Raw genomic sequence first — 27464 nt, 5'->3', positions numbered from 1 at the left:
TTTCTTGAGCACAAAATCTTATGATATGCACTAAGGTATTCATGATTGGCTAGTGAACAGTGGTGAGATGGTTATTTATGCCTTTCTCTAAAAGTTCAAGTTCAACATTTAAAAACATGTGACTTCAAGATTAAGACATAATAATCAAAAACCGTACACATCTTTCCCACACAACATGCACTACAAATCTTCAACTAGTAAAGTGCAATAAATAAGCTCATCAAAACTAAACAAGGTACAAAAGACATGTTATGTGAAAATAAATTGACCAACCTTGTTCTCAAAAACCAAGAAGAATAGTGCAAAACAAAATGTGCTTCCTTTTCTCTTTTTTTTTTAAAAAAAAAAAAAAATTTATTTTAATAAAAATAAAAACACCTAGAATGAAATGCATGAATGTTATGCTATGCAAATCCTAGAGACAAAAAAAACAAAACAAAACCAAAGAACAATGGTCACAAAGGGTAGAGTAATGAAGCACAAAGACCATGTCAGAAAGACTCAATTAGGTCGAGTTTTTTGCATCCAAAACTTTTTAGATGCACCACGAGCATTGGAGTTTTTATTCACTTGAGAATGATTACCAACTCCAGGATTGGAATAAAGGTTTAAAGCCTTTACCAAATCACCAATAAGTACCATATGATCAAGTGCTCGTGGCACAGGTACTTTTGGTTTGTTTGCTCTCTTTGCAGCTTGCAGCTTGTAGCAATTTGGACGTATGTGTCCAGTCTTTCCACAAAAGTGACAAACCCAAGCAGGTTTATCATGTGTCTTGTCCTTAGATAGGGTAGGCTTCTTAGGCTTATATTCTTTCAGATCACCCCTAATTTTCCTAGATGATGAACCTTCTAAGGGTTTAGCAACCTCACTCACAGGGGGTTTGACAGTTTCACTCACTATCTCACTCACTGAAGGTTGAGAAGAAGAAGATGAAGGAATAAACTTAGTGGAATGGGGAGCGGACATACAGATGCTATCAACATAACCTAAACCAGTTTTGTCAGAAGATGACTTTTGAACACTCAGCATTTGATCCAGTTTAGAACTAGCAGATCTAGCAACAGATAAATCAAGTTCCAAAGATTTAACTTTATCAAGCAAAAACATGTTTTCAGTTTTCACATTGTTCAAAAGATCATTAGCATCAAACAATTTAACAAGCAAAATTTTCTTTTCAAGCTCAAGAGATTCAATTTTCTTTAGGCCAAGTTCAACATTCATAACATCCTTTGCAGCAACTTTGCAAAGTTTGTTATAGGCCTCTTGAAGATCTGCATCTTCAGAGAGTTCCCCATCAGAAGGGTTCTCTTCAACAGACATGCTATCATCAATTGCAGCAGTAGCAGTGAAAGCAATGAAGTTTCCGTCCTCATCACAATCGGACTCATGATCAGAAACTTCACCATCACTAAGGGTAACAGCCATAGCCTTACCCATAGACTTCAAATAGGTTGGACATTCAGATTTCATGTGTCCATACCCTTGACATCCAAAACATTGAGAGCCCAAAGAATTATTGGAAGATTGACCTACTCTTTCTCTATGTTTATCATTGTTATTAACCTTAGTGGGATCATGCTTCCTAAAATTTCTAGGTTCAGCAGTGTTTGTGCCTCTTGCCTTTCTATTGTTATTTTTGAGAAAGTTTCTAAAGTTCTTGGCAAGATAGGCAATCTTTGTAGCAGAGAGCTCATCATCAAATCCACCACTATCAATATCATCAACTGACTTAAGAGCCATTGATTTGGATTTGGTAGTTTTGGGTAGATCCAACTCATAGGATTGAAGAGATCCTACAAGCTCATCAATAGGGATGGAGTCCACATCCTTACTTTCAGTAATGGCAGTCACCTTAGATCTAAAGTCTTCAGTCAAAGATCTAAGAATCTTCCTAAAAATTTTAGGTTGATCATAGATTTCACCCAAGTTAAAAGCAGAATTAACAATATCATTCAGTTTAGCATAGAATTCATCAAAAGATTCATCATCAGACATCCTAATGCTTTCAAATTTAGAAGTCAATTGCTGCAATTTATTTATTTTGACAGCCTTTGTGCCTTCATTCACAGTCTGGAGGATATTCCAAGCAGTATGAGCAATCTCAACATTCGAGATTCTCTTAAATTCCTCCATAGAAACAACGTTAAAAATCGCATTCATAGCCTTGCTATTAAACGAAGCTGCTTCTTTCTGAGAAGTTTCCCACTCACTAACAGGAGTAGTGGGCTTCTCCCATCCGTATTCAACGGAGTTCCACACCCTCTCATCAATGGATTTTAGGAATGCTTTCATCCTTACTCTCCAGTAAACATAATTATTCCCATCAAAGTGAGGAGGAATAACTAGAGAGTGTCCGTGTTCCATGACAATAGGGGTCAAGGATCAGCTCAGAGATCAAAGGATCAACAACAAAAGAGCTACCCGCTCTGATACCACTTGACAGTTTTTAGACCCCTTAAACAATTGATTAAACCTAGGTAATTAGCCAAGTTGTTACTTAGTCCAATTAAACAAGTCTAGGTTATCACAATAATAAAGATCAAATCATGCAAAGCAACGGAAAATAAATAACACACGATATGATCACCCAAGAAACCAAACTGGTAAAAACCTGGGGAGGATTTGACCTAGCTATCCTCAAGGTAAACTTGAATCCACTATCTTGAAAGAATTGAAGTTCATACAAAAGGACTTACAAGCACCCCCGCTTGACTTCCTAATGCTACCAACCAGTAGAACTTACTGACACGACTACGTGCAAGTTCCGAATCCACGGACTCCTTCTTTCTTGGATTCCTACTAGCTACAAGCACCCCCGCTTGTGTATTCTTTGAGCTTTAATGGCAACAACTATTTTGATCATCAAGGTGTAGAAAATATCTCCTCCTTGAAAACCCTAAGTTTGTGTAAAGGAAAGCTCCTCTAGATCTCACAAGAGATTTACACAAACCGCAATATGAGCAATACTAAAACGTGGCTAGGGTTTGCCTTTTATACTTAGGACAAATAAGAAACCCCAAAAATATTTTAAAACAACTAGGGCTGAGTTGGAAAATTCTGCAGAAAAGCGATCTGCCCGAGCTTCGATCGGTCGAGCCTAAGTTTCGATCGATCGAGCCAGGCCAAAAGCCACAGTGCTTCCTGCTTTACACTCGATTCCAACTTTATATTGACATACAACTTTGAGCTAGCTTTAAACACTTCTAAATACATTGTTTTGATTATGGTTTGCCAACAATACAAATTAGAGTTCTAAATACACAAAGTCCTACTTTAGAACCTAACAATTTGCTTCACCAGCTGTAAGTACTCCATCATTTGAGGATCCTTGGCCTCAAATCTTCCTTGTACCTGATTGACCACCAACCAAGAATCTGAATAGACCTCTACCTCCTTAGCACCCAGGTTTGACACAACTCTCAACCCAGCTAGCAAGACCTTATACTTGGCTTCATTGTTGGACGCCTTAAAGCTTAACCTAAAGGAATGTTCCAACTTTATTCCTTCTAGGGTAATGACGGTTCGCCAGGGCCTCTTTCCTCCTCCCTTTTCTGCTCACTCGTAGGGGTCCGGACCCCCATAAAGGGGGAGGGAGTCTACTGAACATCTCAGCCATTGGCGGGAATTTCGCCCGCATCCGATCCCCAATTCTTGTTCACTACGATCCCAGCCCCAGCTCCTAATGTGCTGGATGCACCGTCCATAAATACTTTCCACAGGATCACCTTTATAGGGCAGACCATCTCCTTCCCCTCTCTCGGGGAAAACTCTGCAATAAAATCAGCTAGGACCTGGCCTTTCACCGAGCTCCTTGGCCTGTACCTAATATCAAAAGAACCCAGCCGAGTTCCCCACTTTGCTATTCTTCCCGTGAAACCAGATCTTTTCAATAATGACTGTAGGGGGTATTTGGTCAATATGTAAACAGTTTGAGCTTGAAAGTAATGGGGTAACTTCCGTGTGGCTTGCACTAGCGCTTGCACCAACTTGTCCAATGGCAAATATCTTGTATCGACATCAACTAGGGTTTTGCTGATGTAGTAAATTGGTTGTTGTACTACTTGGTCTCTCAGAAGCACAGCACTTACGGCATGCTCGGACACTGAGAGATACATAAATAAATCCTCCTCGAGCTCTGGGGCTATCAACATTGGTGCTCGCACCAGATATTCTTTCAACTCCTGAAAGGCTCTCTCACACTCTTCACTCCATTAGAATCCCTTCCACTTCTTTAAAAGCTGGTAAAATGGTTGGCGGCAGTAGGCAAACTTGGAAATGAACCGATTAAGGGCAGCCAACATGTCGGTCAGTACTTAAACTTCCTTTGGATTGCTCGGCGGTTTAAGACGTTTCATTGCTTCAATCTGGTCGGGGTTGACCTCTATTCCTTGGTTAGTGATCAAATACCCCAGGAACTTGTTAGCCCCCACTTTGAAGGCACACTTCTCAGTATTAAGTCGTAGTTTGTGCCATCGAACTACTTCGAACACTTCTTTGAGGTCGCCAATATGCTGTATTTTCTGCTTGCTTTTTACCACCATGTCATCAATGTAGACCTCGATGGTGCGCCCAATCTTATCTTTGAACATTCTAGTCATCATCTGTTGATATGTGGCACCGGTATTCTTCAACCCAAATGGCATTACAGTATAATGACAATTAGCATCAGGTGAGATAAATGTCGTCTCCTCTTGGTCCTCGGCAGCCATGGTGATCTGATGATAATCCTGAAAAGCATCAAGAAAGCTCATCCTCGGTTGCCCATAAGTAGCATCTACCAGTTGATCGATCTTTGGCATAGGAAATGGGTCCTTCGGATAGGCTCGGTTCAAATCGGTAAAGTCAATATAGACCCTCCACTTACCATTCTTCTTTTTTACCACTACGGATTTTCAAGCCACCCTGGGAAAAATATCTCCTTTATAGCTCTGGCTTCCTTCAGTTTCTTAACCTTTTGCTTGACGGCTTCAACATGCTCCTTAGCTAATCTCCTCGACTTCTACTTTTTGGGAAGGTACAACAGATCCACATTAAGCTTGTGAACTATGAACTCGAGGTCCACCTCGGGCACCTCATAGGGGTCCACCTCGGTTACACTTGATCCTATCAGAAAATTCCTATCATCATTCGGTAATATCCTCACTTTCACTAAATCCTTAGCACGTCTTGCCCCTACCTCTTCTTGGGGCTCCTGTAATTGCTACAAGGGAGTCTCCTCAATTGACTCCTTTGGCTTAGCTTCCCGGTCAATCGCAGTTATTAAGCACTACTAGGCTACCTGCTGATTACCTTTTACCACAGTAACACCTTGCTCGGTGCGAAACTTGACCTTCACATGCAGGATGGATGGTATTGCCCCCATTGCGTGAATTCACAGCCTTCCAAGAATTGCCTTGTACGGATAAAACGAGGCAACCACTATGAATGTTACCATCATCTCCTTACCCTCCATGTTCACAGGAAGCGTAATCTGCCTTTCTGGGATCGCCATTCGGCCATCAAACCCCATTAAGGGCGTATCATACTTAGATAAGTCCTCCTTCTTCAAACCAAGTCCCCTATATAGGTCAAGATACATCACCTCGGCACCACTCCCCTGATCTATCAATACCCTCTTTACTATAAAGCCATTTATCCGGGTTGTAACTACCAAAACATCATCGTGTGGTTGAATTGTGCCTTCTAGATCATCGTTGTTAAAAGCAATGGGCTCTCGAGTATACTTCAACTTCTTCTTGGAGGGTTGCTCGCCCTTGCGACTTCCCCCCGGTGCTACAACCAGTACGCCCTTCTCTTAGACTCCTGGGCACCTCTTGGAGCTATATGGATGACTTTTATCACTCCCAATAGGGGTGGAAGAGGATTCCCCCATAACCGTGCGCCCTGCCCGGCTTCTTGATTCCTAGGGTCTGTCACAAATTCCTTCAAGTACCCCACCTTCACCAACTGCTCTAGATGATCCTTTAACACCATACACTGCTCAGTGGTATGCCCCCTATCTCTATGGTAAGTACAATACAAGTTTTGGTTTCTCCTGATGGGTCTCCTCCCATTTTGTTCGATCACCGAAAATATGGTTCATTCTTGATTCGATCCACAATCCTGTGTATCGGCTCTTTGAAGGCCACATTTACCTTTCCCATCTGTGGCCCCAACTCTTGAATCCTTAAATCTTTTCGGGGCCTAGATTGGAAGCTGATATGCCGAGGATGATTTATGACCGGGGCTTTGCCCTTATTCTGTAACTGATCGTCTTCCAACCATCTATATTCCTCAATACGCCTCATCAACTGCCTTATATCCTCGGGAGGCCTCCTCGTCAACGATTCCCATAGTCCGGAATCCTCAGGTAATCCCATTCGAAAAGTACTCACCACGATCTTTTCATTATCTCCGCCAATCTCGTTGTACAGTTCCTAGTATCGGTTAGCGTAGCTGCGGAGGGTTTCCCCAGCCCCTATTTTCATTGAAAGCAATGCGTCCATGAGCTTTGGAACTTGGCTGCAAGTCATGAACCGTACACCAAACTCTTGAATCAATTCGGAAAAACCGTGAATCGAGCCTTTCCTTAACCCATTAAACCATCTCAAAGCAGTGGAGCCGAGACTCGAGGGAAACACTTTACACATCAGGGCATCATTATGAATGTGCAAAGACATCATTTGAATATAATGGCTCACATGTTCCATCGTAAGAATTGAATGGCGGCCATGTAAATCTGCTCGGTATGGGTGCCCTCTCAATGTCCCTCGAGAATGGTGATTGGGCAGCTCGGCGTAATGCGCGGCTCATAGCATCCATGGCCGCATTCCGAGGTCGCCTTTCCTCCAGGAAAATTGAGTCCCGGTCTGCATATTCCCGTGAGCGATCCCGATGCTGATGAGACCTAGATTGATGAGACCCTGCTCCATTGTGATCCCCGACACTAGTCGACCTTTCCCTTCACTCCCCGTGGTCCCTTCTTTGACGCCTACCTCTCGCTTGCAACTCTGAATCCCTGACCAACCTTCGTAAGTGCTCTAGTTCCTCATCCTTCCATTCAAGCCTTTCATCCCTTTTGTCAAAACGGTTATGCCCTGAAGCGCTGGACATTGTCCGGTACGTTTGAAATGACCCTTCTCCGAGGCCAAACTTCCTTTCCTCCCCATGCCCCCTATCTTCACGCCTTTTCTACCTTCTTTCCCACCACGTGGATCCCCGTGAAGACCTCCCAGAGCCACTTTCAGCATAACTTCCTGGTTGACCCTCAGACATTTTCCTGTGCGCATTTTGACGAAACCACAGCTACATAGGAGATTCCCACAGATGGAACCAATTGTGCGTACCCAAAATATGCGGCTATTGGGCCTAACTTCTACTTGGGCTCATAATCTATTTGTTTTGTGGGCTTTTGGGTTTTCTATTGTAGGTAGTTCTATGCTTGGCCGACCTAAGTACACTCCTATCTCCTCAAGCTTTTCTCTCTTCCTCACGGAATCATTCCTTTACTCTTTCTGAGTGTTTCTCTTTTTCCTCAGTGTTCTTCCTAAAATTGCCAACCCTCCCTCTTCTCATCCTTATTTCTTATTTATAGTGTGAGGTTAGTGGGAATGCCATGATTATCTCTGATTATAAGTGGAAATGATGGTGCAATTCCATTGTGTTTAAGTGGCTGTTTAGGTGGGCGAGGTGGTAGTGGCATTGGAACTGATTCCCACCTTCAAGAGCCTACTCGGCAGCGATATCACTTAAGGCAACACTGGGAAGCTGAGACGTTGTTTTGCTGAGCAGTCACACACCCAACCAAGTTAAGATTGATTAGGTGTGATCCGCTTTCGACGCTCTAAGTGACATGGTCCCGTTATGTTTATTGGGCTCATATCAGGTCTTAAGCGGTGCCTGGGTCAAGGTCACGAGCCTGATGGGGAGAGGGCCAAGTGTTACATCCCAAGGACAGGGCCCAAGGCCCAAGGGCCTGGGTCCCTATCCCGCACAGTGTTACAGGGCTAGAGTTCGAGGCCCAATGCCCCCGGGGCATCTCCTGTAAAGTAATATTGTCATAAAATGATTCCATTATATTCTCTCCATGTTGCTCCCAAACAAGATTACTTCCATTCCATTCATTTCCATTCTTTTATTTCAAAACATCCAATCAAGATTACTTAATTACATTCCATCCTTTTCCATTCATTTCCCTTGTTTAAATACATTCCATTCCCTTATGATCATTTCATTTCATTCCCTTATAAACTCTCAAACAGAGCCTTAGGCCTCGTTTGGGAGGAGGGAATGGAATGAAATAGAAAAGAATGAAGAGAATAATTTTAAAATATTCTTCACTTCCCTTATTTAGGAATTTTAATGGAGGGAATAAAAAAATTCATTCCCTTGTTTGGGAGTTTAAGTGGGAGGGAATGGAATAGGTAGGAGAGAATACTCATTCCTCTCTATTCCCTTAAAACCTCAAATTTTCATTCCCACCGAAATTGGGAGGAATGAGAGGGAATGGAATTAGATTTAATGAATTTTTTACTAAAACTCCTAAAATACCCCTATATATTCAACATTTTATTTTAAAATAGGGGTTTAATAGTAATATTGTCATAAAATGATTCTATTTTATTTCCTCCATGTTACTCCCAAACAAGATTACTTACATTCTATTCATTTTTGTTAAGGACATAGTTTGTATAATTGGCTAATTCTTTGATAAAATGCACTTTACGTGTAATTGGTTAGATCTAGGATGTGTTTAATACTTCAAGAAATATTTTGTTCAAGTCTAGTATTAAAGCCATGGAGATTGAACCAAGAAACAAGTGAAGAAGGGCTATTCATTAAAGCTAGACAGATAGCTTGATACTTGCGGACAGATAGCTCGACACCTGCTCGACAGATAGCTATCTATCGAGATTTAATGAATGAAGCTCGACAGATTCTCGATCGATTGAGGTATCTATCGAGGTTATAGGAATTCATATTTTCAGATCTGATTTTCGGCCCAAGCTTTTGTATTTGTGTAGGGTTTCTTTTCTCACAACCCTAGACATATATAAGACTTGTTTTAGAGGCCGTCACATAAGAGAATACAAGGAGAACATATGCAAAAGGTGACTGATGCCTTATTCTCTCTAAAAGAAGCTACTACGTCTTTGTGCCTTAGGATTTTGTAACCAAATACTTCTTGATCTTCATTGTTGATGAAGTGAAGAACTTTGATGCCAACAATCTTCTTCTAGTTGGTGCGTTAGTCACGTACTGGAAGCCATGCATCTTTGGTTAGTCACGTATTGGGATCCGTGCAACAAAAATGGTGGTGTTCATATATTGAAGAGTTCAAAGGTTTTGAAGGGGTAGAAGGTTTCTGCTGTAAGTTTATCTATGGGGATTGTAGAGTCTAGAGATAAAAGTTTTGTACTAGATTTGAAACTTCTCTTTATTATAGTGAATTGCTTTTCGGGAAGGTTTTCCCCCAGGTTTTTTACTATGAAACTAGTTTGTTTCATTGGTTTTTCTAGGTCATCATATCTTGTTTATTTAGTTTTCCGCTACATGATTTTGACATGATATTGATGTTTGTTTGTTTTAACAAGTTTTATTCATAATAAATCTAATTAATAACTTGGGTTTAAAACTTGTTAATTCTATCAACCGGGATCTAAATTTCCCAACAATTTTCATTCATTTATTTTAAAACATCCAATCAAGGTTGCTTAATTCCATTCTATTCCATTTTTTTCCATTCCTTTCCCTTACTTATTCCTTTTCATTCCCTTATGATCATTCCATTCCATTCTATTCCCTTATGAACTCCCAAACGAAGCCTTAAGCATGGTCCTTTAGCTCCTCTTTAATTCTAGTTTGGCCTCCATTCTCTCACAAACTCCTATAAACTCGTTTTTTTCACATGATTTCCTGAAAGTAGAAAATTACACATAATGAATGATATCTTATTCAAAAATTTATGTAAAGATAAATAATAGGGACTAATGCAAATCATGGCTTAATTATACAAATTAAGTATAGTAACAAGGAGATAACGCTCGCATAAATATATAACAAGTATATATTTTAAGGCGTTATCACTACCCCGTACCAAATGTTACATAATTGTATATGTGTGTGAAACTTCCTCCTAGAGACTTGAAATCTAACTCTTGCCTCCCACATTCCACAAGTACTTATACTTGTGAATTGACCACCGCATCAAAGGTGCACGATAGTTGTCAAGTATTAATACAACTTCTTCTTTTTGAAAAAAAATAAAAAAATAAAACTGCTTTTTTTTTCCTCATAAACGTACCATTTTTTATTATCACTAAATTGTTTTTTTTCCCACCTCCTCATTTCTCTCTTACATTATTAGTTAAGTAATAATACAAATTTTTCTTGAAATAAAAAATAAAATGAAACTGTTATGAGTGAAACGTGTAAACAAAAAAAAATAAAAATAAAAAGTCTCATTGTACACGTGAAGTGCATGTGATGAGGCTAGTGTGTGTGTGTGTGTTATATATATATATAGAAGAGAGAGAGAGAGAGAGAGAGAGAGAGAGAGAGAGAGAGAGAGAAGAGAGAGAGAGAGAGAGAGAGAGAGAGAGAGAGAGAGAGAGAGAGAGAATTTGTCATCTTTTGAAACTCTAGTGAGTATTCAAAAGTTGTTTAGATTTAGCTATAGATTCATGTAAAAAAAATCCAAACAATAATATATGATTCTTGTGCACATAAAGAAAACAATTTTTTTTTTTTTTAAATGGCTTGTTTTTGTTAAAAAGTTTTATTTTTCTTTTAGTCTGTCCACTGATTCAACAGGCCAATGTTTTTTTTTTTTTTTTTTCCTTAAATAAAAATAAAATTGGAGTGCCATTGGACAAGCTCAATTTATGGGGGCTTTTGCTTCTGTTCCCGTGTTTTTGTTTGTACGCTGTTTTCAAGCAGTGGACAGATTTTGTGGGAGCAAGTTTTAGTTTGAACAGAATTTGTTGTTGTGCGGCTTTAGCTTAGTACTTTTAACTCTCAAGACACCACTCGCTCTTTTCACATAGCTCTTTCGCCTGTGTCTCTTTCTCAATTCTTTATCTTCTTTGATCACCAAAGTATTCTCTGTATGCAATGGAGCAATCACCTGGTCATCTTCTAATTCAGTTCAATGTCTCAGACCTGGAGAAAGCAACAAAAGGTTTCAAACCCTCTTACAAGATTGGAGAGGGTGACTTTGGTGCCTTCTACAAAGGCATCATCAAACTAAGTGGGAAAAGAACACACGTCCTTATCCAACAGATTCAAGGACATGTTCTTAAAGCCAAGGTTTGTAACTATTTTATTTTCTTGCACCATCTTCTTCTTCCTATTTTATCATATATAACTTTTCATCTATTCTCTTTCATGTATACACCTATCTGAATCAATCCCATATTTTATTTTTCAGAGTGATCACTCTTGGGTGAAAGAATTAAACACTATTGCAGCAATGAAGCACCAAAACCTTGTAAACTTGATAGGATATTGCCTTTCAGAGGGTGTCAGATTTGCGGTAGGAGAATGCAAATGCTATAAAAGTCTAAGTCACTGTTTGTTAAAGGGGTCACTGTCATGGGGAAAAAGACTCGTTGTTGTACAAGATGCTGCCCGGGCTTTGGCGTACTTGCATGAACATCAGGTATGTTAATTTACTAACAGTATGCGTGTGTTTTCCCTATTTGATTGTGGTATATGATAAGTGTTTTTTTCTTTCTATTTGAACAGATAGTACTGAGTTTGAGTTCTTCCTCTATTGTTGTTGATAATGATTTGAAAGGGAAGCTTTTTGACCTTCCTTCTTCGAGATTGGATACTTCTCCAGTAAGTATATAAATACCCTCGTGTAATTTTTGTTTGACATGGTACTTTTTTCTTCTTTGTGAAATTGATCTTAAAAACCTACTATAAGTGGTGGAGATAGAAATTAATTTGAGGGTGAGAGGGGGATTTAGCTTAATTTATTGTTTGCATCTAGTGACCTTAGTGATATAAATACAATTGTTAAGAGCCTTACTCATGATTATCTATCGAAATTAAAAAAAGAAATGATAGAACTATGATTATATTACTAAAAGCTGAAGTGTAGCGTATAATACTGCTATGCTCACATTAAGCCATGTCAGCGTCCACGTCATTATCTTTTTTCTTTCCATTTTCTTATAATTATTTTTAATATTTTTTTTATTTCATATTTACACTTCTCCAACATTTCTCCCTCCATTACCTTTTCATCTCTCCACTACTTCTCCAACCTTTCTCCTTCCCTTATCTTCTCATCTCCCCATTACCCTCTACATTAATATCATTCTTCATCTTTCCATTCATCTTCCTTTATTTTTGTTTTTTCTTATTCACACTCTCTTGCTATAAATTTGTCACTATCTCTTTCATTTTATGCATAGTTTTCCCTATAAAAAAAAGGTTCTCTCTCTCTCTCTCTCTCTCTCACACACACACACACACACAATTTTTGAGTGGATTTTTATTTTTTATTTTTCTTTCATCTTCACTTTCGGTTAATAATTTTTTATATTCTTTAATCTACTTTAGGTTAATGCGATTCAATTTTTTTTTAATTGTTGCGTTTTTTTTTAATCTCTCTCTCTCTCTCTCTCTCTCTCTCTCTTTGATTGTTAAATGTTATCCTATTGCGTTATAAATGATTAAATATAAAAATATAATATTATTCTACTACATAGCATGATTTGGATAATTTTATTTGGTAGTTATTGTAATTTGATAGCATGATTTTTATAGTGCTCAATTTAAATGTTAAACTATAAGACTTTAATAATTTTTGTTTATTTTTTAATCCTTTGTGGTAGACAAAGTACTCTTAATAGTATTAGAAGTACTCTATAATGCCATTTATTTAGAGAAAAGCAAAGGTTGGCTAAACAAAAATTATTGGATGAGAGACAAATTTTATCTTTCGCAATTTTAATTTAATTATTATTATTGTTTTATAACAATGCATATATAGAAATTTAATTCTTAGATTTTGCTAATAATTGTTTATTTGATAATATGTTTTGGGTGGACGAAATTACAATTTTTGCAAAGAAAATAGCTGTAAGGACACGTTTTGGTGACGAACCTAAACAGTATTGGGTTCGTACGTAAAAGGCCCAGACAATATGATTTGTAGAGCGTGGGTGTAAAGAGCTAGATTAACTGTGGTATCTACCTCCAAGATTTTCTCTCAAGCCCATACCATGTTTTCCTTCTCTTTTGTTGGTATAATCAACGTTTTTTCTTAAGTCCCTAGTGTTACTCTCTCTCCCTTTCTTCTTCCTTCTTTCTCTTCAGTTTTATGTGTGTTCTCCTTTCTTTCTCGATCCCCTTCTTCATGTTCCTCTTTTAGTTTATATACTCCCCTTCGCGATCCATCTTCACCGAACACGTGTAGATTGTGTCCGGGGGATTTCTTTCTGTCCCATCTGGCGCCTCCTGGAACTTCCTATGGGCAGCTGTAAGGCTGCTTCCCTACTGCTCAGGTATCACCTCCACATTAATGCGGCCAGAGAGTTGGTTGAGAGGTCATTAATGCGGAGGCAGCTATAGTTTCAGATATTTGTTTGCCTTATCTCTTTCATCTTTAGTCGGCTACTCTACCCCTTGAGATGACCTACTTCTGAGATCTGATCGTGGTGATACCACGTCCTGATCGTCTTCGGACGCGATCGTCCTCGGACGCATACTGCCGAGGAGCATGGCGTCCTCGGACGGGTGCACGACCTCGGATGGGCCACTGGCCCAACAATCCTCAACCAATTCTGAATCCTATGGGCCTATCAACCGAATGATCCCCACAATAGCCCCTCAAAATCCTACTTTTCGACTCCTCAGGAGAAAAGGTGGGTTTTGACGTCATGAGCCTGCACCTGTGCGCGTTTCGGGGCATGCCCCTGACGCTTCAGCGCCCCGATTTTGGCAGCATTAAATTCTGACAACTCCCTTGTCTCCCACGTTCGACGGTTAGATCCAAATCGAACGGTAGGGGGCTTCTCTTGTTTTGTGAGCGGGAATTTCGCCGCTCACAATCTTCACATGACTATAAAGGCGTTCCCAGATTAAACCTGTACCTTACCCTTAATGGTTACGCGGTTCCAAGGCCTATACACTGAACCTGCCTTCTTCCTGTCTTCACTGTTCTCCTGGCGACTACAAATAATCGTACGTTGTCCGAGGTCCTTCCTTTGAACCTGTAAGTCCTCTCGAAGCTTTTACCATTTTTATTCAAAATCAAAAAGTTTTTTCTCTACTAAGTTTCTTTAGAAAAAAGAAAAAAGATGGGGAAGCAGAGGAATCCCTTTCGGTGTCTCGTTGACTCCGAGGAGGGTATTAGAAACTTCCGCATGAAGTACAGTATCCCACCAACGGTAGGGATGAGGTATGCGGCCCAAGGGGAGTGGGTTGACGCCAGGCAAACTGGGGAAGTGGTTATCCCCATGATCGCCTTTATTGAAGGAGGGATGACCATCCCCATGGGTAGTATCACTAGGGGTTACCTTAATTTCTTTAGGCTATCCCCCACCCAATGCGCTCCCAATATGTTTAGGATTCTGGGAAGTATAGACGCTCTGAATCAGAGAATGGGTCTAAATCTATCCCATCACGACGTGAATTGGGTGTACAGCCTTCACCGCCTAGCTGACCAGGACTACTATCTCAAGTCGAGATATCCTGAAGTAAGGTTGATTCAGTGCCTCCCTACTTCAAATAAGCACCTAAAAGAAGATTTCCTCATTTTTTCTGGGGAATGGCATGATGGTCTATCTTGCCCGACTGTGGAGGGAACGCCAGGTGGGTGCGAAGTTATAGACCGATGCTACTTAGCTCATAATCACATTTTAATCACCTTTATTATTTTCGCGTCTCACAACTTTTAACTTTAAAATCAACGGTCTTGCAGATAGACGCTACACAAAGCCCAATCTCAGATTGGTCAATAAAGCAAGCCTAGACAGATTATTGAGAGCTGAAATATATGTGAACGAGGCTGATGGTCAACTACGAGCAGCACATTTAATTCTCGGATATGCCCCCCTTTCTTTTGGCTTTCAGGCGCCGAAGTGCGTGATTAGGGCACGCAATCCTCGGCTTCGCCGTATCAGTGTTGCCTACGAAGGATTCATTGTTCCAGAGGGTATTCCACTTCCCGAACACACACCTCTCACAGAACCTCTTTCCGTGGCCAGCGTCTCAGCGGGGCTTTCTTCACCCTCACCTTCCCTCAAGAAAAAGGGCACCAATAGGAGAAGGAAAAGGGAAAAAGGCAAGCAAACCGTTGTAACAGTATCGGAATCCACGGACGATTTTGAGATTTTCGATCAGCCCTCAAACCCCGAGGAAAGTTCTGACGAGATGGGGGTAAAAAGGATACCCCAAAAAAGCCTAATGGAGCTGATAGGAGGTCAACAGGGAAAGTCTGCACCTGCCCAAACAGTACCATCCTAGGTTTCATCTCTTCCAGCCAGGTCTCCTCCTCCAGTCCCCCGCCTCCCTCCTCAATCATCTTCGCAAACAGCACCGCCAAGCATTGCCGAGCCAGAGAAGCGCAGAGAGCAGAAAGGTAAGGGGGTGGCAGATGCGAGCAGATCCCGTCCCACTCGAGAGGAAGATATCCAACGAGCGGCGAAGCAGCAGAAAACCAGACAGCCCTCTACGCGGGACCAAGAGAAATCCGATTCCCCGCATCCCGATTCAAGAGCATGGCTGCCAGTTCCTATGCTCGGTGGGGAACCCCTGCGAGACGATGCCTCTGTAAGGGACTATAACGGCGGCACAGGGTGTCATGTGGCCTCGGCCATAGAGGAGGCCTTATTGCTCCCAAAGGATATGGCTGAGCTAAAGAATGTGAGGAAGAATCAACTCATCCTTGACAATAAACGATATTTGGGCATGGTGAGAAGCTGTCTTTTATACTGTTTCATTCTGTGACCGTTACTTACTAATGCGCATTTTTCATAAACTATAACACTAACTCACCCCCCCCTTTCTATTTTTATTTTTTTGCAGATCATCCAAAATACCTTCAAGCTAGATGAGATGCTCAATGCTTGTTCCAACCAGCTAGATGGTGAAAGGAAAAGAAGGGTAACGGCTGTTCAAACCTTGTCCAAATCTGAACAGGATCTAACCGTCGCAAGGAAAAAGCTACAGGTCGAGGAAGAAGCTTGCAAGAGTGCTGAATCGTCATCAGAAGGCTACCAGAAGCAGGCCGAGGAACAAGCCAAGCTTCTGCGTGAGGCGAATGCCGAACTGAAGAAGACTCAGGAGCAAGTTCTTGTTCTTAAGAAGCATCTAGAAGAAACTCAGAGGTTAAGGGAGAGAGCTGAAAAGCTTAAAGAACAAGCCGAGAAAGCAAAAATCGAGTCTGAGAAGGCAAAGGATGAAGCCGAGCAGAGGGGCTACGAAATCGGGATAGTTGAAACTGAGAAAGCGTTAAGAGCCGAAGTTCCGGAGGTTTGCCGTATTTTCTGTGCGAGAACCTGGAGCGAGGCTCTTAACCGCGCTGGGGTTGAAGCCTCATCTGAACTACGTAAGCCAGAGAACGTATACTACCCCGAAGCGATACGCCCCTCAGCTCCTCAACCACACCAAGCTGATATTCCAGCCCCAGCTATTAACCCCAGCGAGGAGGTTTTACCTCGCACCTCCTCTCCAGGAGCTTCCCCAAGCCAATCCATCACTGCTTCGAAGGCATATACGGTCTCACAGGGTTTTCAACAAGAATTGGACTCCACAGTTCAATCGGCTGGGGGCATCATCAAAAAGTAAAAAGATAGAAACTGCTTTGTAATTTTAATTTAGACACTTAATAGAGGACTTTCTTGCTTACTTTCTTATCATTCTGATGGTTCTAAGTTATCTTTACACTTACTTACTTCGTCGTAATTTTGGATGGATTTATTTCAGACGCCTCTTTCATTGTACGCCAATCTTGCATTTGAAGCTCTCTCTTTCTGACTCCTTAACGAATATTCATAAGGCATTACTTTTACTAGGATTATGATTTAGAAAAACTCATCACCACTTTTTCTGCCGTTTAATAATTCAATGCACAACTTAGCAGGTAAGTTTCTACCGAATTAGTGGTCTAAGAATTTGACATAACATAGTTTCTGTTTAGCAATTCAGTATGAATGACAGGATGTTAATTTCCACTAAGTTTGCGATCCTGGGACCTGGCATAACTCGGTTTCTGTTTAACGATTAAGTATGAATGATAGGATGTTAATTTCCACTAAGTTTGCGATCCAAGGACCTGGCATAACTCAGTTTCTGTTTAACAATTCAGTATGAATGATAGGATGTTAATTTCCACTAAGTTTGCGATCCAAGGACCTGGCATAACCTTTCTGTTTAACAATTCAGTATGAATGATAGGATGTTAATTTCCACTAAGTTTGCGATCCAAGGACCTGGCATAACTCAATTTCTGTTTAACAATTCAGTATGAATGATAGGATGTTAATTTCCACTAAGTTTGCGATCCAAGGACCTGGCATAACTCAGTTTCTGTTTAACAATTCAGTATGATAGGATGTTAATTTCCACTAAGTTTGCGATCCGAGGACCCGGCATAACTCAGTTTCTGTTTAACAATTCAGTATGATAGGATGTTAATTTCCACTAAGTCTGCGATCCGAGGACCCGGCATAACTCAGTTTCTGTTTAACAATTCAGTATGATAGGATGTTAATTTCCACTAAGTCTGCGATCCGAGGACCCGGCATAACTCAGTTTCTGTTTAACAATTCAGTATGATAGGATGTTAATTTCCACTAAGTTTGCGATCCGAGGACCCGGCATAACTCAGTTTCTGTTTAACAATTCAGTATGATAGGATGTTAATTTCCACTAAGTCTGCGATCCGAGGACCTGGCATAACTCAGTTTCTGTTTAACAATTCAGTATGATATGACAGGATGCGGAACTCATAGAATGCATATTTGACGTAAGTTAAAAGAGAATATTTGAATTAAAACTTCTTTACTAATAATAATACCTTCTGAGATTATTTACATTCCAAGGATGGAGTACAGGTTTTTCGTCTAGATCCTCTAGATAATAAGCCCCTATTCCAGCTACAGAAGTAATTCGATACGGTCCCTCCCAATTGGGTCCCAGTTTTCCCCAGCTTGGATTCTTAGTGGCCCCCAGGACCTTTCTTAGCACCAGGTCGCCTATGGCTAATGGCCTCATCCTCACATTGTTATCGTAGCACTGCTTGAGTTTGTGCTGGTAGTAAGCTAGCCGAACCATCGCGCTTTCCCTCCGTTCTTCAATCAGGTCTAAACTTTTTTCCAACATCGCATCATTATTACTCGAAGAGAATGCACTGGTCTTTAATGTCGGGAATCCAGTTTCCAGCGGAATAACGGCCTCGGCTCCATAGGTCATGGAGAAAGGAGTTTCTCCCGTCGAACGCCTGGGCGTTGTCCGATACGTCCAAAGCACATGTGGGAGTTCCTCCACCCATCTTCCTTTCGCGTCGTCTAGTCTCTTCTTAAGCCCATGGACAATGACTTTGTTAACAGCTTCAGCCTGCCCATTGCCTTGCGGATAAGCTGGAGTGGAATATCTGTTTCTTATTCCCAGTTCTGAACAGTAATTCCTAAAGGCATTGCTATCGAACTGGAGCCCGTTGTCCGAAACAAGAGCTCGTGGGATTCCAAATCGCGTAACAATGTTCTTCCAGACAAACTTCTTCACATCTATGTCCCGGATGTTCGCCAAGGGTTCAGCCTCGACCCATTTGGTGAAGTAGTCTGTGCCGACCAGCAGGTACTTCTTGTTTCCTATAGCTTTAGGAAAAGGGCCGACGATGTCTAGCCCCCATTGTGCAAAGGGCCAAGGACTTGAGAGAGGGTTAAGAACTCCTCCAGGTTGGTGGATATTCGGAGCATATCTTTGACACTGATCGCACTTCTTAACGTACTCCTGCGCTTCTTTCTGCATATTCGGCCACCAATAACCTTGCGTTAGTGCTCGGCATGACAGGGATCTTCCTCCTGTGTGGCTTCCACAAATACCCTCATGCAATTCTTCCAGGATTAATTCTGCTGCCTCGGGAGACACGCAGAGCAAGTATGGCCCAGAGAAGGACCGTCTATATAGCTTTTTATCTTCGGATAACCAGTACCGAGGTGCTCTCCTTCGTATTTTCTCAGCTTCTACCTTATCTTCGGGCAGCACATCACTGTCGAGAAATTTTAATATAGGGTCAATCCAGCACGGCGTCAAACTAGCTTGACGAACTTGGCAAATCTCCTTTTCTGGTGAAGTGGGAGTATGCAAGTCTTCCACGATAATTACCCGAGGGAAATTTCGTGCTGAGGAGGTGGCAAGGGTCGCTAAGGAGTCCGCGTGGGTATTCTCGCCTCGTGGAATATGTAATACGTCGAACGACTCGAACTCTGTTCGCATATGCCTAACCCGGTTCAGATACCCTTGCATTCTCGGGTCTCTGGCCTCCAACTCTCCAGTCACCTGGCCAACGACCAGCTTCGAGTCCGAGAACAGTTTTACTGCCTTTCCACCCATTTTACGGACCATACTCATTCCCATTATCAGAGCTTCGTACTCTGATTCATTGTTAGTAGCTGAGAACCCCAGCCTTAGCGACTTCTCAATGATGACCTCTTCGGGAGATATCAGGACCAATCCCAGTCCAGCTCCCCGTTGGTTTGCGGCCCCATCCACGTATGCCCTCCATACCGGCCCTCCTGGCGCGGATATTATGCCAACCGATTTTTCATCCATGTGGTCTTGACTCCTACTAACTTCCTCAGGGCACTCAGCGAATTCCGCTACTAGATCGGCGAGTACTTGACCCTTCACAGAGGTGCGGGGCATGTATTTGATGTCAAAAGCACCCAGAATCGTTCCCCACTTGGCAATTCTGCCGGTATAGTCAGCACTTCTAAGTATGGATTTGAGAGGCAATTGGGTCAAAACAACTACAGTGTGAGCTTGAAAATAGTGTGGGAGTTTACGTGTCGCATGACGACCGCCAGTATGGCCTTCTCTAACGACAGATATCTCACCTCCGCTTCATGGAGGGATTTACTTACATAATATACCGGCCTCTGGACGCCATTGTCTTCTCGCATCAAGACAAAACTGACTGCGTGTGGAGCTACCGCCAGATAGGCATACAATATCTCATCCACTTCAGGGCTAGACATGATCGGCGGTTTGGATAAATAATTTTTCAACTGCTGGAACGCCTCAACACACTCCTCGGTCCATTCGAATCCCTGCCACTTATGTAACAGACGGAAGAAAGGACGACACCTTTCGGCTGACCTGGAAATGAATCGGTTTAACGCAGCTGTCATCCCCGTCAACCTCTGCACTTCCTTTGGATTCCGGGGCGCTTGCAAACTGTTAATAGCCCTAATCTGATCTGGATTAACCTCAATTCCCCTATGGGTCACCATGTACCCCAAGAATTTTCCTGAACCTACTCCAAAGGAGCACTTCGAAGCATTCAGGCGCAACCTGTGTTCTCTCAGTATCCCGAAGATGCTAGTGAGGTCCTCCACATGTTCAGTCACTACCTTGCTTTTCACCACCATGTCATCAATATAAACTTCAATACTTCTGCCCAGCTGTGGCTCGAACATTTTCGTCATCATGCGTTGGTAGGTAGATCCAGCATTTTTCAGACCGAAAGGCATCACCTTGTAATGGTAGTTCCCAACCGGGGTCACGAAAGCGGTCTTTTCTTGATCATCGGTGGCTAACGGTATTTGGTGATACCCTTGAAAGGCATCCAAGAAGCTCATCCTAGGGTGGCCCACGGTCGCGTCCACCAGCTGGTCAATCTTTGGCATAGGAAATGGGTCTTTGGGGCATGCCTTATTAAGATCCGTGAAATCCACGCACACTCGCCACTTCCCCGTCTTCTTCTTCACTACCACCGTATTGGCCAGCCATTGGGGGTAAAAGACTTCTTTGATAGCCCCAGCCTGTTTGAGCTTGGCAACTTCACTTCGGACTGCCTCGGCATGCTCTTTCGATGGTCGCCGAGGAATTTGCCTTCTAGGGGGAACGGCAGGGTTTACATTGAGTCGATGACAAATAAAATTTGGGTCTACTCCTGGAGCCTCATACGGGTCCCATGCAAAGACGTCCACATTAGTTCGAAGGAACTCCAGCAAACTCGCTTTCTCTTCCAGAGGCAACTTGGCCCCAACCCGAAAGAATTTCTCTGGATCATCAGCAACGGTCACCCTCTCCAGATCTTCGCACTCTACCCCATTGGTTGGTACGTCTAAACCTGATGCTGGGATCTTTAATTGCTATGACTCATTATCGGCTGTAGCCGAGGTTTCTGCCTCAGGCCGATGCAGTATAGCCGCTACCTGGCATTGCCGAGCAGCCGCTTGGTTCCCTACTATCTCCAGCACTTGGTCTCCGGACGGATACTTCACCTTCTGATGCAGGGTAGATGAAACCGCTTTAAGTGTGTGAAGCCAGGGTCTGCCCAGGATAGCCGTATACGGAGAAAAAACATCTACGACAATAAAATCCACCTCCACCACCTCCGTGCCTGACTGCACGGGCAACCTGATTAGTCCCATGGGAATGACTAACCTTCCCTCAAAACTGACCAGAGGGGAATTATAGGTTGTCAAGTCCTGCTGCTTCAAACCAAGCCCCTTGTACAAATCCGGATACATCACATCCGCTGCACTTCCCTGATCAACCATCACCCTTCGGACATCGTACCCACTGATCCTCAGCGTTACCACCAAGGCATCCTCATGGGGTTGTATGGTTCCCTCCAAATCTTCGTCTGAAAAACCCAAAACCAAGGAGACACGCTTCTTGGCTCTCTTCCATGCTTGAGAACGATCCTCAGCCGGGGATCGGGACACCGACAACACTCTGGTGGGGCAAGATCCAGTCCTCCCTGGGGCCGCAAAGATGACGTTGATTGTTCCCCGAGGGAGCCTTGATGAAGCATCCCCACGCACCTCGGAACCTGCTTGGCTCGCCCTTCCACTAGAGTGATGCAAGAGCTGCCTTAATTTTCCTTCCCGGACCAATTGCTCCAAATGGTCCAATAAATTTCTGCAGTTGTCTGTCGTGTGCCCATGGTCCTGATGGTAATGGCAATACAAACTCGGGTTGCGTTTTGTAGGCTCTCCTGCCATCCTGTTAGGCCATTTGAAAAATGGCTCGTCCTTTATCTTCTCCAAAACCTGCTGAACAGGCTCCCGAAATACCGCATTAACGACCTGGGCATCTGCCGAGACCGACTGGCCAACAAAGTCCCGCCTTGGTCGGTTGTTATTATAACGATCCGACCTGAAATCCCTCCTCTCCTGAGGGATCATCTTGGCCTTTCCTTTCCCCTGAAACTGATCCTCCTCTATCCTTTTGTACTTCTCTATTCTGTCCATCAGTTGGCGCACACTGGTAACAGGTTTACCCGTCAAGGATTTCCTCAAGTCGTGATCAGCTGGGAGGCCGGCTTTGAAAGTAGTTATGGCCACAGCGTCATTCTTCCCTCCTATTTCGTTGAACATCTCCCAGTACCTATCCGAATAACTCTTGAGAGTCTCGCCCTCTCGCATAGACAAGGTCAACAAGGACCCCAGCGGCAAAGGAGTCCTGCTGCATGTAATAAAACGAGCACCAAAAGCCTGGGTCAGTGCTTTGAAAGATCCAATAGAGTTGGCCCTTAAGCCATTGAACCACCTCATCACCGTCGGGCCCAAGCTCGACGGAAAAATCTTGCACATCAGGGCATCATCTCTGGAATGAATAGCCATCTTCTGGCTGTAATAGCTTACATGTTCCACCGGATCCGAATGGCCATCATACAGAGAGAACGTAGGTTGATTGAACCGCCGAGGATGGGTAGCATCATCTATGCTTCTTGTAAAGGGTTACCTGGAAATTTGACTCAAGGCTTTGTTCATGGCATCGTTTCCCACGCCCCTACTAGTTGGACTTTTGCGCCTACGCCTATGGCGACGTTCCTCCTCGTAGGAGAAAGTCTCCCTCTGCGGAGTTCTCGATCTCCGCCTGTAACTAGTTCCATCCGACTCCCCGGATGATAGTTCGGAGCGAGGTGGGGAACGCTCCCGTCGTGCATGACGTAACTCTCTCTTCAAGTCTGCAATTTCACGTTGCAGATCCCCATCATGCTTCACGTGGGAAACGTGACTCTTCCCGCGTGTACGGGTTCTCGTGGTGTGGGTAGTATGTATGCTCCCCTCCTGGACTTCCCTCCGTTCGGGACTTTTTCGAGGACCATCATGCTGAGAGCCCCTTGACTCCGCCTGATGCGGGCTGATATCACCCTGATGCAGCCCCGCTGCGGGGTGAGGCAGTTCCACTCCTTCCATCGAAAACGTTGTGTCGGAGGTTGTACAAGCTAATACAAGCTCTTCCCACAGACGGCGCCAATTGTAAGGACACGATTTGGTGACGAACCTAAACAGTATTGGGTTCGTACGTAAAAGGCCCAGACAACATGATTTGTAGAGCGTGGGTGTAAAGAGTTAGATTAACTGTGGTATCTACCTCCAAGATTTTCTCTCAAGCCCATACCATGTTTTCCTTTTCTTTTGTTGGTATAATCAACGTCTTTTCTTAAGTCCCTAGTGTTACTCTCTCTCCCTTTCTTCTTCCTTCTTTCTCTTCAGTTTTATGTGTGTTCTCCTTTTTTTCTCGATCCCCTTCTTCATGTCCCTCTTTTAGTTTATATACTCCCCTTCGCGATCCATCTTCACCGAACACGTGTAGATTGTGTCCGTGGGATTTCTTTCTGTCCCATCTGGCGCCTCCTGGAACTTCCTATGGGCAGCTGTAAGGCTGCTTCCCTACTGCTCAGGTATCACCTCCACATTAATGCGGCCAGAGAGTTGGTTGAGAGGTCATTAATGCGGAGGCAGCTATAGTTTCAGATATTTGTTTGCCTTATCTCTTTCATCTTTAGTCGGCTACTCTACCCCTTGAGATGACCTACTTCTGAGATCTGATCGTGGTGATACCACGTCCTGGTCGTCTTCGGACGCGATCGTCCTCGGACGCATAATGCCGAGGAGCATGGCGTCCTCGGACGGGTGCACGACCTCGGATGGGCCACTGGCCCAACAATCCTCAACCGATTCTGAATCCTATGGGCCTATCAACCGAATGATCCCCACAATAACATTAGTAGATTATAATCAACAAATTGTTTTCCTAATTGGTCCAATTAATCATAGTTAAGTTTTATTTATTTTTTTAGTTACTTTTTTTTAGTGTTTTGGATTGTAGGCAGAAAAAATAAGTTTGAGAAAGTTTTTTTAAAACTAAAAGAATAATTTCCAAATTTTAAATTCTTTTTAATTATCCACAAAATGTTATAAATAAATTTTATTAAAAAATAAATATTTTCGTTAAAAGAGAAATGCTAAGGAGGTGGCAAGAAGAACATTGTGTGGTTCTCTCGCATTATACTTCCTACAAGGGGAACTAAATTTGAATCTGCTCTCCCGCTTGTAAGATAAAACTTTAAAAAAAAAAGTTATAATTAGTCTAACATCATTTTTAACATTTATTCATTAATCACAATTGAAAACAGTTTTATTATGCATCAATCACAACAAATCACTCCCATAGTTGTGAAAGAAAAAGAAAAAAAAAAGTTGACAAAACGTTTTGTATCACTAAATTGGATATAAAAATTTTTCCCATTAATTTTCGGATGTTGAGGACCAACAATGCTCCCTTTTGCGTTCTCTGCCAAATAAAAACCCATACAATCAACATCTCTTTTCTATTGATATCCTGAATTTGTTGCACCCTAGCAGCCTAGCTATAATTATTACCTTACACTTCTTTTGCTCTTTCAATTTGAGTATCACTTTCCTTAAACTAAATGCTGTACCTGTTAAACTGATGTAACTTTGTAGCTCAAAATAGTAATAATACACCTTTACCTTGTATATATGTGAAACAGTTTGTGAAGACAGAGAAGCAAAACAGTCTAGGCGCTGGAAAATTTGATTGGAATTTTATGGATTATCATACAACTCCAGAATTTGACCCTCTTAATAACCTCACATCTGCGGACAACGTATACGGTTTTGGAGTTATTTTGCTAGAAATAGTCACTAACAAGCCAGTGTTTGATGACAACCGACCCAAGAATGAGAGAAATCTAGTGGAGTGGGTCAAAACTGCTATCTCTGGAGACCAATCCAAGCTGGAACAGATTATAGACCCCATGTCCGCATTGTGGGTTAAAGAATCTGCTATGGGAGTTTTGGCATTGTCAAGCAAGTGCATTGAGGAAGACCCAAATCATCGTCCCAGCATGAGCAAGATTCTTAAGGAGCTTGCCCCAATTGTGGAAGAACATTCCATTCGTGTTAAAGAATTTCTTGAAAAAGAGAGACAAGAAGAGATTCAAGTACAAATGGATGCTGTGATATGTGAAATTTTATTGAGGGTAATTGGAGTGGTTTTTTTTATTGATTGTACACTTTGTTGCAAAGTTATTCAACAAGGTGTAACTGCTATATGAAGTAATTATATGTATGTAATTAGTTGTAACTCTTACTAAGAGTTAATTTGTGTGAATCTATGCCTGAAAGAACGTAATTATATATGTGAAACACTATAAAATTAAGTAAATGTTATGATGATCATACTTGTAATAGCAAAACAATTCTTATGTGTTTAGATTAGATTATTCCATCAGTTTTTTTGTTGTTGTTGTTGTTGTTTTTGTAAAAGTATAGCTGTATCTTGAAAGTTGTAATACTTTAAAAGGTTTGTACAATTTGTTTTTGGATGTTGTATCTTTTAGGCTGTTGACGTTGGGTTATTTGAGATTGGTGGGTGTTTCCAGCTTAATTAGAATTTTTGTTGGGTTTAGAATAGCAGAATTATGTACCAATGTTTGCTAAGATGATAAGCCTTGCACAGGTGATAATGCAGCAACCTGTTTAGTCTTGACCGAGGACTGGCAAACTGAGGTGTGTTAGGTATACTGGGAAGCAAATACATGTGTAAATATGCGGATAGTGCAAAGTAGAGATAGAGTGAGGAATAGGAATCGGTTTTTTTTGCTATAATATGATTTACTTTTTATAAAAAGAGGGGAAGGAGGATTTAAGGTTAATATGTAACTAACAGACCTTTTAATTTTTTTAAAAGTAGCACGGTTTACACTAACCATACACATGCAAATCAAAATTTTACGCAAGACTAAAGCAAGGTGCTTTGTTATAATTCATATGGGAAAAAGAAATTATTTGCTTTACCCTATTAACAGAGAAAATAAACATTGTTAGATATATCATTGAATGGAAATTGAAAGGCTAAGATAGTGAGTTGTGGCTACAACTCATATTATATTTTACAAATGATCACTTAGTAGGTGTTTAATTTTCCCTTTAGTTGTCCAAAATAAATTTAATAAAAATGAATACTTTGAAAAGTTGCTCCATTTGTTTCTACAGGTGAAAAGAATTTCCTCAATGACTAGGGGTTTTGAACTATATTGATATGTGGATTAGAAATTACTAGGTGTAGATTGCATTTCAAATCCATAATATCACAAGTGTTTATCTTTGAGCAAAATCTCCAAAGCTCACATCATCATATGTTGATAAATTAATATCAAGCAATTTATACTAACAATTGTTCTTCAAATCCTCAAATAAAAAATGCAAACTAAATGAATATGTGAAAGGGGAATTTTGGGAACTGTTTGAATTTCTTGAAGTCCATAGGATTTGTGATTTAGGGGTGGCAATAGATATAAAAGTAGTTTCTCTCCTTCCTTGTATTGGCCTTGCTTTCTCACCATTATACACTTGTTGCATTTGCAGTGAGGCAATCAGTTTTAGAGGGGCTATGAAGTGTTTTTTAATTTCTCGAACAAAGAAAAAATGATGAGCAAAGGGCTATATAGTCCAATTCTGTTCGGTCCACTTCCACTTCCATGTCAACCTACCAGGATTAGAAGCCATTAAGTTCTGAATTTAATTCTCAGAATGGCTCAGAATTTAGCACTGCATCCTCTGCTATTAAGTCATTTGCAATATTGTCTCAAAGACAAAGTAATCTCAGAGAATTCACATTCTCAGAGTTGAAGGCAGCCACCAAGAATTTCAGATTGGAGAGGGTGGGTTTGGTGGTGTATAAAGGGCTGTGATCCGGAGCACAGATGATCCACATAAAAAAAAAAAAAAAAAAAAAGATGTTGCCATTAAACAACCAAGTAGAAGAGGATTGCAGGCATGTTTTCTTCTCCTCCTGAACTTGAGTGGAAATATACTTACATATTACATTATGCAACAATATTAAGTAGTATTATGTGCTTCAGAAAAGCTAGAGAATTCTTTTACATATGATCTGTAAGTTTGTCACAGAGTAATGGAATAAAACCTTTAGTGTGAGCATATTAGCATTGTTTATGGAGTGCCAGAAACACTACA

The 27464-nt window shown here is 41.7% G+C and overlaps 2 protein-coding genes across 2 annotated transcripts; one reads left to right on the top strand and one right to left on the bottom strand.

The window, feature by feature from the left end:
• Positions 1-5374: 5374 nt before the first annotated feature.
• LOC115957091 lies at positions 5375-7095 on the bottom strand. Its single transcript, XM_031075325.1, has 2 exons — positions 6978-7095; positions 5375-5775 (listed from the first exon to the last, which is right to left on the bottom strand). The coding sequence occupies exons 1-2, from the start codon at positions 7093-7095 to the stop codon at positions 5375-5377; spliced, it is 519 nt and encodes a 172-aa protein (XP_030931185.1).
• A 3999-nt stretch (positions 7096-11094) lies between these two features.
• On the top strand, positions 11095-27181 carry LOC115957090 (serine/threonine-protein kinase PCRK1-like). Its single transcript, XM_031075324.1, has 7 exons — positions 11095-11289; positions 11411-11515; positions 11564-11641; positions 11728-11823; positions 16138-16287; positions 24977-25468; positions 27020-27181. The coding sequence occupies exons 1-7, from the start codon at positions 11095-11097 to the stop codon at positions 27179-27181; spliced, it is 1278 nt and encodes a 425-aa protein (XP_030931184.1).
• The last annotated feature ends 283 nt before the right edge of the window (positions 27182-27464 follow it).

This window comes from Quercus lobata, chromosome 8 (assembly GCF_001633185.2).
Source record: "Quercus lobata isolate SW786 chromosome 8, ValleyOak3.0 Primary Assembly, whole genome shotgun sequence".
Classification (NCBI taxonomy): Eukaryota; Viridiplantae; Streptophyta; class Magnoliopsida; order Fagales; family Fagaceae; genus Quercus; species Quercus lobata.
This window is presented reverse-complemented; position numbering and strand designations above follow the sequence as displayed.

Bases quoted from the DNA above. Each gene is read 5' to 3' on its own strand.
- LOC115957090 (XM_031075324.1), top strand. From the start codon at position 11,095: ATGGAGCAATCACCTGGTCATCTTCTAATTCAGTTCAATGTCTCAGAC. The intron at 11,290-11,410 runs GTTTGTAACTAT...TTTATTTTTCAG, and splicing joins GACATGTTCTTAAAGCCAAG to AGTGATCACTCTTGGGTGAA. The intron at 11,642-11,727 runs GTATGTTAATTT...CTATTTGAACAG, and splicing joins CGTACTTGCATGAACATCAG to ATAGTACTGAGTTTGAGTTC.
- LOC115957091 (XM_031075325.1), bottom strand. From the start codon at position 7,095: ATGTCCAGCGCTTCAGGGCATAACCGTTTTGACAAAAGGGATGAAAGG. The intron at 5,776-6,977 runs GTAGGCGTCAAA...TACTGGTTGTAG, and splicing joins TTCAGAGTTGCAAGCGAGAG to CACCGGGGGGAAGTCGCAAG.